This window comes from Canis lupus, chromosome 15, assembly GCF_003254725.2.
Source record: "Canis lupus dingo isolate Sandy chromosome 15, ASM325472v2, whole genome shotgun sequence".
Taxonomy (NCBI): Eukaryota; Metazoa; Chordata; class Mammalia; order Carnivora; family Canidae; genus Canis; species Canis lupus.
The window spans coordinates 6,480,273-6,491,616 of NC_064257.1; the positions used below are offsets into that span (position 1 = coordinate 6,480,273).

The 11,344-nt window shown below is 54.1% G+C and overlaps 1 protein-coding gene across 1 annotated transcript in view; it reads left to right on the forward strand.

Moving 5' to 3' along the window:
• Nucleotides 1–1,598, forward strand: part of CLSPN (claspin) — a 30,231-nt gene extending 28,633 nt beyond the window's left edge. The window contains exon 25 of the mRNA XM_035698765.2: nt 202–1,598. Coding sequence (XP_035554658.1) covers nt 202–312 — 111 coding nt within the window. The 3' untranslated portion in view covers nt 313–1,598. The remainder of the gene's footprint in view (nt 1–201) is intronic.
• The last annotated feature ends 9,746 nt before the right edge of the window (nt 1,599–11,344 follow it).

Here is an 11,344-nt window from a genome sequence, read left to right on the forward strand (position 1 = left end):
GTTCACTCTTGCACTCCCCAATAAAATATCAGAGGACTGCTACCCCCAGGAGGTCATCAGCGTTGAAAGCTTCCTAAAAAGTTCGTATTTCTTTTTTTCCTAAATGTCCGTGATTTGACTATGAGTGCCTTAAGAGCTAACTGAACCTAAGTACTTGTGTGGGAGTCTTGAGCTGGTCCTGACTCTTTCTCTGCTCTCCAGGTAAGAAGAAGGGGTCCATCTTTAAAGACATCCCCTTCACCTAAGCGCCTCAAGACAGATGATAGCACTTCAGGATTGAAGCAAAGCATCTTCAGATACTTGGAAAGTTAACATCGTCAAAGGTGCTGGCACCTGTTGAGACTACTTTGAGAAGTTTGTGGTGTTGAAGGCTGGAATCGATGCCTGTGGGGATGATTGATCTCCCCTCCTCCCCTTCCTTTATAGTCCGTGCATTAAGGTTACGGACAGAGATTCCATCCAGCTCTTCCCACTGCATGGCTCTGGACATCTTTTTCCTTTCCTAGTATTATTTCCCGGGTTGGCCACTAACCTTAATTCTGCAGCGTTTACAAAATCAATGCACAGATGCTTGAGTGAAGGCTCACGTCCTCCGTTATATATTTGACATTTTATCCTAGCAGCCTCCTGGGTTGATAGACTTTTTTTGAAAGGGGTGGTTGGAGGAGGAGGAGGAGGAAAAAGTGTGGTGTTATGGAAATGAGAGAACCCAAGGGATGTCGATACCGGAATGAATCCTTCACACCCGAAGATGTGCCCCACGGTGACCTGGATTCCGTGGAAGAGAGCGTCTTGGAGGACCTCGGAACCAAGAGACAGGCCGTTATACTTGTCTTGCCCCTTCTGTTTCCCTGTTTGCCTCTTCCCAAGGCAGCCGCAGCTTGCCGGTTGACCTTTGCTTCCCTGAGAGTAAGGGCTTACATTGGTACTCAAGGCAGAAAGACTGTGGCCCGGATTTTCTGGACGATGAGGATAAAGACACCCACCGGTGCCTGTCCAAAGTACATATTCCATGGCGCAGGGAGAGCTCTCTTCTGGAACTAAATTCTCACTGTGCAGCAGTGTTGCTCAAGGACTCCCTTCTCCTCCTGACAGAAATATAACCATTATTTATTGCATTCACCTGGGTCTATTGCCCTGACCAGTCTGAGCACAATACTTCGTGACTTATTTAGAAAGAAGACCACTATTGAGTTGATGATCAAAACATTGTTGAAGAGAATTGCCCTCAGTCCCAGTTTTCTCCGAACAATCATGAAGCTTTCAGAATTCTAGACCGATTCCATCCCCCCACGCCCCAAATGGAGTGTCACTGCTGCTTTGGAAACACGTTCCATGTGAATCCTGTGGTTTCGCCGTCAGGAGCTGGACTTGAGAAATTGGGCGAATCATGCCAGCTTTTTATTGGCAGACGGGGAACGCCAGTGTAATTGCTGCAGTTAGGGTGTAGGTTCTCTACAATTGTTTCTAATACACAAGATGCTTTGGATTTGTATATTTGTAATCTTGGAAAGGGGAAAATGTATATAAAGATGTTTTAATATGTATGTAGTGTTTCAATAAATCTCCAGGCCTGAAGGCAGGGTTTGCCGTCCGGATCAGGTGCTCATTCTTAGGTCATTGCCTGTCTGACGTTGAGGAGCCTCATGTTCAGGCTGCACGCCCCGCCCCGCCCCCCCCGCCCCGGGAAGCCCCCTGCTGCAGTTGTCCCTCCCTGGCCTCTCAGCGGGGAGTTTACATGAACGGTACCTCTTGTCAGAGCTCTTTGATCAGGAGCCTTGGGTCCAAGGTGAGGGCTTCGCCCCTCCCCCGGAGCCCTCTAAACGGTGTCCCAGGTGGGCAGCCTTTGCCACACAGAACTGGGAAGGAGGGTGACATATTTCTCCCCTCTTGCTTTCCCATATCCCTTCTGGGGGGGAGAGAGGGAGAAGATGGTTGGAATTGACCACTGAGGATAAGAAAAGCAGTGCAAGGGGGACGCCTTGGTGGCTCAGCAGTTAGGCGGCTGCCTTTGGCTCGGGTCGTGACCCCAGGGTTCAGGAATCGAGTCCACATTGGGCCCCCCGCAGGGAGCCTACTTCTCCCTCTGCTTGTGTCTCTGCCTCTCTCCCTCTTGTCTCTCATAAATAAAATCTTTTTAAAAAAAGAAATGCAATGCAAAAGAAATTCCAGGGAGCAAATGGTTTCTGTCCTAGGCTCTGGGCTCTGGAAAGAAAGCAGTCTTTGGAGAAAGAGAAGTTAGGTCTTGAGCTCTGGGTCACTTTTCCCCTCGCCGGTGTAGTTGTCAGACGGCAAGCTGAGCCTTGACCTTGCTAACAGGACTGACGTGGAGAGTCGCCTCCTGACCCAGATGCCTGTGCCCAAAACGTCGAGCCATCAGCTTCAGCTGCGTTTTGATGAAACAGGCCCCGGGGCCCGCTGCTGCGGCTCCTGCTAGGGCTCAGCTCTGCCAGCTTGGAACCGATGTACCCGGAGGGGTAAGAGCTCGTGGCCTGTGAGATAGATTTGCTCCGTGCCAGCCCTTTCACCCCCTCCTAGCTCCACGCCGCGGGGTAGGGACACATGTATTTACTTCACACGAACAGGTCTCTGATCTCATTAATTCAGTCCACAGTTGTACAAACCGTCCTACGGCCTGTTGCATAAAGCATTAGGTTCTGTTCATCAAAGCAGCCGTGGGGACAAGCTGCTCAGGTCCCTTGCAATCCCTCGTCTCAACTGCTTCTCCACAAACTTTACCCTCTGAGAATCTCTCGTGCTTCACACTGGGCATGTTTGCTCTTTATCTCCTACACGTGTTTAATAACTCTTGAAGCTTCCTGTCGTAAGACTCGTTCGCCCGAGGATGCAGAGCGCATTTCTGGGAGGAGTGTCATGATACCATCCGATCATAGCACACTTGAGATGCCATTCTGTTTCTGCCTTGTAGTCTACCCATTTGTCTTGTTTTTTTATATATATTATTTTTAAGTATTCTCTATGCCCTGTTGTGGGGCTCAAACTTACAACCCCAAAATCAAGAGTTGCACGCTGTACCGATTGAGCCAGTCAGGTGCCCCCTCTCCTCACTCCTTGATAGGCAGCCTGGAAGGTAGTGTTGCCTAGTGAAGACTGAATGGATAACACCACACCTTTCCGAGCCTCCATTTATAGCTATAAAATGAGGACCCTGGGCAGCCCGGGTGGCTCAGCGGTTTGGTGCCACCTTCAGCCCAGGGCCTGATCCTGGAGAGCTGGGATTGAGGCCCAGGTCGGGCTCCCTGCATGGAGCCTGCTTCTCCCTCTGCCTGTGTCTCTGCCTCTCTCTCTCTCTCTCTGTCTCTCATGAGTAAATAAATAAAATCTTTAAAAAAATAAATAAAAATAAAATGAGGACCGTAATTCATGCCTGTCTCGGGGTTGCTTTGAGGCTTCAGTTGGAAAATGAACGTGAATGCATTATGTCAAGTGCTGCTCCACAAGTGTAAGAAGTCGCCACCGTCCCAACTGTATCATGCTTTGTGGACAACTCCTTAAAAGGCGCGTACTCTCCTATGTGTCTCAAATGTGAGATCTTAAAAACATCTTAAAAATGTGATCTTAAAAATGTGATCTTCCTTGGGAGGGGCCTGGCTGGTGCAGTCAGCGGATCCACTGACCATATCTGTTTTGTTAAAAAAAAACAAAAAAACATAAAGGGGTGCCTGGCTGGCTCAGTCCATAGAACATGCGGCTCTTGGAGTTGTGAATTTGAGCCCCATGTTGGATATAGAGAAAAATAAAAATATAAAATTATATTTTAAAATATAAAAAATATAAGATTATGAAAATATAGTCTTATTTTTAAAAATATAAAACAAAACTATAGGTAGCAGCATAGCTGGCACATAGAATCAATAAATACTTACTGAGCAAGAAGTGATTGATTTGAAACCTGGAAGAGCTAATGGTGAAAAGCTTGGAGTTGGGGGGCCCAGGTGGCTCAGCGGTGGAGCGTCTGCCTTCGGCCCAGGGTGTGACCCTGGGGTCCCAGGATCGAGTCCCGCATCGGGGTCCCCGCAGGGAGCCTGCTTCTCCCTCCGCCTGTGTCTCTGCCTCTGTGTGTGTGTGTGTGTGTGTGTGTGTGTGTGTGTCTCATGAGTAAATAAAATCTTTAAAAGAAGAAAAAAGCTTGGAGTGGAAGTGCCCACGAGGAAGCTCTGCAGGGTGGGCTGGACATAGAAGCGGCAGCGGTGTGCAGCCTTCCGTCCCCGTTCTGCAGCCTACAAGTGGCACGACCTCGGAGAAGCCACTCTCTGAACTTTGTCACCAAAAGGAGCCCTGAGGGAAAGGAGGAGGTTGGCTCACAGGGTTGCACTTGGGATCAGAGGTACGGTGTGGGGCACGCGTGGAGTGGGCTCTCCCCCACCCCGGCCTGGCTGGGGGCCAGGCCTGGGGGCCGAGCGGGCGGGCCTGGCTTCGAGCAGGCTGGGTCGCCTTTGGGTCTCCGTCCCCGGGAGGGCCACGTCCGTCTGAGTCGCGCGTCCCCATCCCCTCGGTCCTCTCCTCTCACCTCAACGGTTTCATTTTCAGCTTATTGATCGGCGCCTGGTGCTGGCTGTGGCCGGGAAGGGGGACAGCCCGGGTGGAGCGCCTGGCCCCCCTTCCTTGGGGACAAGCGGCCCCGCCGGGCAGTCTCCGTGGCTGGCGGGGGGCCTGCTCGGCCTGGGGGACCCCTGGGCCCGCTCCACGGCTGCCAAGCGCTGGGGCAGGCCTGGCGGCGGGGGCACGGCCAAGGTTTTGCTCTCTGAGGCTGATGGAAGGGGAAACTGCACACTGCTCGACCCCTCTCTCTGTCTTGTCTAATTTAACTTACGTTATTTATCAAAAAGACAGGTTATTTGGAAAACCAGATGGACCCAGGCAAAAATCATCTGGGTTTTCCAAACGTGAAAAATTAGGTTCTGGGGGCCCAGGAGGAAAGGCCTGTGTGTGCACGTGCGTGTGCGTGTGTGGGGGGGTGAGAAATATTGAGGGCACTGTGGTCAGACCCAGAGATTGCCCCATGACATCCAAGCTTCCCCCTTCACACACACACACACGCAACTCTTTTTCCTTCAAGTTCCTTACGACTGGAATCTAAATGAGAAAACTAACATGTGTATGTTGGCAGCTGGGAGCCTCGGGCCAAGGACAGAAGGCCGCAGGGCTGTTAGAGAGCAGGCTCAGGGCCTTGCCCTCTCCCTCCAGCCCTCGCCTCCCACAGAGCCGGCTTAGCGAGAGGTACGGGGTGCAGAGAAGTTTCTGGAGCAGAAACCTCCGCCACCCATCCCATCAAAGTGATCCCCAGATGACCATGTACATGGGGACGTTGGACATCAAGGGGCGGACTCATCCTTTCATGACTTTCTAATGATCCGATGGCCGAAGAGCAGGGGGTGAAGAGTGTTCTTTAAATACTCAGGGAAGATAAATAAATAAATAAATAATAATAAATACACACATACATACATACCCAGGGAAGGCACTATCTCGGCAGCTACAACTGGGAATGCTTAAGCCCGTGCTCCTGTGACCCCGGAGCAGCAAGGTGCTTAGAAAAGAAGTGGAGTAATACTATATGTTGGCAAATTGCACTTTAATAAAAAAAAATTTATATAATAAATAAATAAATACATAAATTCTTAAATCAAAAAGATGTTGTTAACCCCTGGCTTAGTGGAAAGCTGCCCAGGCTAGCTGCCCAAACTACACTAGATCATGTCAAAAATGAGAAATAAACTTTTCTGCCATTAAAAAAAAGAAGAAGAAAGAAAGGAATTGGAGCAAGAAGCCACGGAGGCGTGACTCTTGCCTGTGGGGGAGGAAGCATCTGGCTGGAGGCGAAGTCCTCTCTGCGCGCGCGCGCGCACACACACACACACAACAAAGTCAAGACTCCTTTGTGGTCTGAAGGACCTTTGACAGCAGCAAGAGCACGTGTTCCATTGTGTCGTTTATTTATTTTTATTTATTTTTTTAAAGATTTTATTTATTCATGAGATACACTCACACAGAGGCAGAGACGCAGGCAGAGGGAGAAGCAGGCTCCACGCAGGAAGCCCGACGTGGGACTCGATCCCAGGACCTCAGGGTCACGCCCTGGGCAAACGCAGATGCTCAACCGCGGAGCCACCCACGCGTCCCCCATTGTGTCGTTTTTGAAAGTGTCATTGCCCCTTGCAAGGCACTGAACAACTTGATCTCATGTGAATAATCTAAGTTCATAGTAGCCCCGCAGTTGCATTAAATAAGAAAAACGTGGGTAAAGCGCCTCCCTCCAGGCCTGGCACGCCGTAAAGCCCACGAGTGTTGGTTGAGCGAGTGGCTCCATGGGCTCGAGCATCAAGGCTCCCGTGACCGTTTCCCAAGGCCGCTTGCTTGAATCATGGACTCGCAGGCTATGCCCGGGAGCTTGACGCTCGGTCTAACCCGGCGGCTAATTTAGCACGTGTTTAATGAGCATCGGTGCTGTGTGTGGTGCGCTGCCCCGTCGCCCTTCCAGGAAGACCTCATTGGCCTAGTTTCTGGGAGCACCGTCTGCAGACAGACTTCAGGGCCCCTGGGGGTGCCGCCTCTGCAGCCCCTTGCCTGAGGTCAGGGCCCTTGCAGCATGGCCTCCCCTCCAGTGACAGGGGGATGAAGGGCTGGCCCTGTACGCTCTTTCTGGGACCATCCTGAGGGGCCGTCCAACTTCAGAGCTCCCGGAGGGCTTGGCCCAGGCTATCGGGGGCCCTGAATGGCTGTTCAGCTTCTTTCCCGGCCCTTCCACCAATGTTGATCCCAAGGGCCCTCTCTCTATCTCTTTTATTTTCTATTTATTTTTTTTAAGATTTTATTTATTTATTCATGAGAGACACAGAAAGAGAGAGGCAGAGACATAGGCAGAGGGAGAAGCAGGCTCCCTGCAGCTAGCCCGACTTGGGACTCAATCCCAGGTCTCCAGGATCACACCCTAGGTCAAAGGTGGTGCCAAACCACTGAGCCACCCAGGTTGCCCCCCCCCCCACTCTTTTTTAAAATGTTATTTATTTGAGAGAAGAGCGGAGGAAGGAGCATAAGGAGAGGGACAAGAAGCCTCCGCTCTGGACACAGAGCCCCATGTGGGGCTGGATCCCACAACCCTGAGACCCTGACCTGAGCCAGAATCAAAAGTCGGACACAAGCGACTGAGCCCCCCTGACCCCAAGGCACTTCTCAGCGAGCGTCCGCTCCCTGGGGCCTGCTAGTCCTGGCCGCCTAGGCCTCAGCCTGGGAAAGGACAGACTTCCCGGGTGTTTCCAGGTTTCCGGCATTGGAGGGGTTGCTGCTGTGGCTCAGGCCCACCAGGGGGCAGCAGCAGCACAGCAGGCCGCCCTGTGGGCCGGGGAGAGGGCTGGGGACCTGCCCCCTGCTTTCCCACCACTATTGTCCCCTACCAGGCAGCATCACCTCCCTCAATGTGTCTACCCTCCCGTCTGAAAAAAACTTTCGGAAACTTTCAAGGCCTTACTTTTGGTTAGTGTCCCCCCTCCCCGTCCCCCCTCAGCACCCAAGGCCAACCTGTTTTCCCACCCACTCCCTTCACCTCCCAGCGGGGCCAGCTCCTCGCCCAGGACCCCCGCCTCTCCACTTTTAACACCCACAATAGATTTGTTTTCTGGGTGACAGGGTAATTATGAGCTCGGGGCCAGGAGGCCCGGGGCCGTCTGAGGATGGTCACTTCAATCTGCTTCTCCCTGTTCTGCTAACATTATTGATTTTTAGTTTTATTTATTATGATTTTTTTTTTTTTTTGATCTGGCTTTGGCGACAGGAGGTGTGGAGGCCAGAAGGCAAAAACAAATTTATTCTTGGCACAATTTAGCTTCTCAGAACCAATGACCCACCCACCATTTTTTTAAAGATTTTTTTTCTTTAAGTACAATCTATCCCCCCCCCCCCCCCCGCAACGTGGGACTTGAATGCATGACCCCAAGATCAAGGGTTGTGGGCTCTATCCTGGGTCAGGAGCCCCCAACACGTTTTTTAACCTAGTGGTTTTAGCACCTCTACTTAGCTGTCTTCATTCTCTCCCTGATCCCCGATTTCTCCCTCAGATCGTTTCAGGAGTCAGCCAGATGTGGCTGGAGGACGGCACTAAGGGGAGCAGCTTGGACAGCAAGTAGGACCCCTTTGGTTAGTGGCCCTTAGCTCACCCCAGGCGGCTGGGCGGCCCCTCATCCGTCAGCTGGCTCCAGGCTGAACCCCAAGCCCGGCTTCTTCTCCAGCCCTTGCCCTGGGGCAGTCCTCCTGCGGTCAAGCTGCGCGCCTTTTATTTATTTATTTATTTATTTATTTATTTATTTATTTATTTATTTATTTATTTATTTATTTTTCTGCGTCAGTTTCTCTGCCTGTGCAATGGGTTTGAGCAAAACCTGACCAGGACGGTTTCAGAGGGAGAGCGGCTGACATTGGGTGGAGCCAATTCAAAGAGCTTGCCCCCAAACCTCAGGCCTCTCGAGGTCGCTGGGCCGTGGACCTGCCGGCGGGCGGGGAAGAGGAGGGCCGGCCGGAGCACTGCGCGAGGAGTCAGAGGGAGCATTGTGCGAGGAGCTGGAGGGAGCACTGCGCGAGGAGTCGGAGGGGGGCCTGCGGGATCATGACGCGAGGAGCCGGCGGGGGAACAGCGCGAGGAGCTGGAGGGAGCACTGCCGGAGGAGTCGGAGGGGGGCCGGCAGGAGCAGTGCGCGAGGAGTCGGAGGGGGGCCGGCGGGAGCACCAAGCGAGGAGTCGGAGGGGCGCTCTGAGCTGCTGCGGGCGCCGCGACTCCGTGACTAGCGGGGCCACGACCCCCGCAGGTCCTCTGGTGTGTGCTCTCAGCGTGAATGAATCATTGTGGGGCGGGGGAGGGGGGATGCAGCTGCCGCTGCCCCACGCCTAACTCTGGCTCCCGCATTGAGCGCAGCTGGAGCGGAGCGCTTCCGGGGGGGGGGGGGGGCCCTCCCCAATCCTGAGCACCCCCCTCCGCAGGCCGCTGGCGCCCAGCGCACCCAGCCAGGCCCTTTGTTCAGGGGCCTAAGTGGCTGCACGCCACCCTCCCAGAGGCCCTGCTAGACCCGGCTGCGGTGAGGCTGATGAATGGGGGGAGGCCCGGGGTTAGGGCCCCGCGCAGCTGCTGGGAGGCATGGAGCGCACACCCCGTCCTCCCAGCGCTCCCAGCCCTCCCCTCCTCTCCAGCTCGCCCCCTCTGCGTGGGCTCTGGGATTTCCCACAGCCGCGGGGCCCTCGGATGCAGCCGGCTGCCCCCCGCGCCCGCCCCCCCTCGCAGAAGCAGGGTTCCCAAGAGGCCGGTCAGCCCTGGGGTGCCCTAAAAAGAGAGTGTCCACTACCCAGCCCCAGGGGAGGCAGGGGTGGTGAACGCCAGGTCTCCTGGTTCCTGTGGGGCCGGGCATCTGAAATTGTGCCCCCCAGGAGCTTTAGAAGCTTTCAGGCAGCCTCCTCAGGAGCCATTTAGGGTGGAAGGTTCAGGGAGGGGACAAGATCTCCGTCTGGGTTTGCTGCATAGATTTTCTGGGGGGGTGAGGTGGATTCCAAGGCTTAAAAAAAGCGCCCTAAGACTTCAGATCTGAGGTACCTGCCCCTCACTTGACAGCTGAGAAAACAGCCTTGTTAGGTAGGTGGCAGCGAGTTCCCTAAAGTGATCACACAGCGGCTTCCTGACACAAGAGCAGCGCTGTAGCTTTAAGAAGCAGCAGAGAGATGCTTGAAAAACGAGGTCACCAGCGCTGTGGGCCTCTGTCCCAGGACAAGCTAATTGGGGGTACTGAGAGCTTCCTTCTCATGTGCCTTCCCGACCAACCGCCCGACCGCCGGGTACATCGATGGTTCAGAGGTCCTCCGGCCGGGCCTAGACCGGGAGTGCAAGGGGCGATGTTCACAATCACAGTGCTTTTACCGTGTCCAAGGCACATCGTCTTGATTTAATCTGCAAAGTTGAAAATGCTTTGATTTGGTGAATCCCCGGGGTGCTAGGGGGTGATGGGGGCCCAGGGAAACAGGACAAGGCAGGAAGCAACAGCTTCCCGCCCCACAGATGCCTGTCCTTTGCTGGGCCGCCGAAGCCTTGCGGCCTTGTGGGGTATTCCCCTGCTGCCCGCAGGAATGGGGGGGGGGGGACAGGCCCCTCACACCTGGGCCCACTGTAGCCTCACGTCCTCCCCCCACATCCCTCCCACCGGGGCCACCCTGGCCACACTCCAGGTATACACACCACGTGGTCTCCCGGGCCTTGGCCGCTCTCTCTTGGGGAGCTTCTGCTTATCCTTCAAAGCCTGGCTCAAGCAGGCCCTCTGTGGAGCCTTTCCTTCCCTCCTTTTGCCTGGAGCTGTGGGGGGACCTGCCAGTTCTGATTCTGCTCCCAGTCCCCCCTCAGCACAGCCCTGCTGCAGGGGGTGAATGGACAAGAGGAGTGAAGTCCAGGAGGTTGAAACCTTTTAATCCTACCCTCACCCTCCACAGGAGGAGCTCTTACGCCATCCTATTTCCGGGGGTAGAAATACTCCTCCCCACCCTTGCCTGACACTCTAGGCCCTTCGAACCTGGATCTGGCTACTTACCCCCTGCTAGCCTCTCTTGGCTCTGACATCTGCCTGCCTGTCCAGGACCTGTCCCCACTGCCCAGGGCTGGCCTATTCGGGCCGCTGCTGGCCATCTCTGGGGATTTCTGTGTCCCTGCCCATCAAGCCCCCTGCCATCTATGTAGCCGGGGGGGACACAGCCACAGATGCTCGCTTTTAACATCGAATGACTGATGCCTCGGCATCCTGACTGTGGAATCTTCTGATGAATGAATCACACACACGTGTACATCTGCTTGTCTGTGATCACGCAGACGTGGCTGCCCTGCCTTCCTGGGGGTTTTGGTTCTCAAGGCTCCCGGCTTTTGTAAACGATGGACTGCCCAGGACCACTGAGCACCTGCGGCCCTAACTACACGGTGCTGGCCTGTCCCACAGCTTTACCCTTGACTAAGGAGAGAGACCACAATCCGACGCCCTTGGAATTCACCCGACTGTGCAGAGATCGTGTTCTCTAGGAAGGAGTAGCTTTCTAGAACACCGCAAAGGCCAATGGCTGCGTCAGCTGAGCCAGGCCGTGTGCTGCCCCACAGAGTACAGTAGACTCTACGTCAACAATCGGCATAGACTTCTTGGTCATCTGGAGCCAGTCTGTATGAAAAGGCAGAGGTACGTGTGGTTGTACCTGATGACTTTTTCCAAGAGTTTGCTTCCTGCCTCCTCCATTGTAGCCCCTACAGACCAGGAGGTTTCAGTGGCTTGGGGGAAATGTCTCTAAGGATAGGACACCCCCATGATTCCACTGC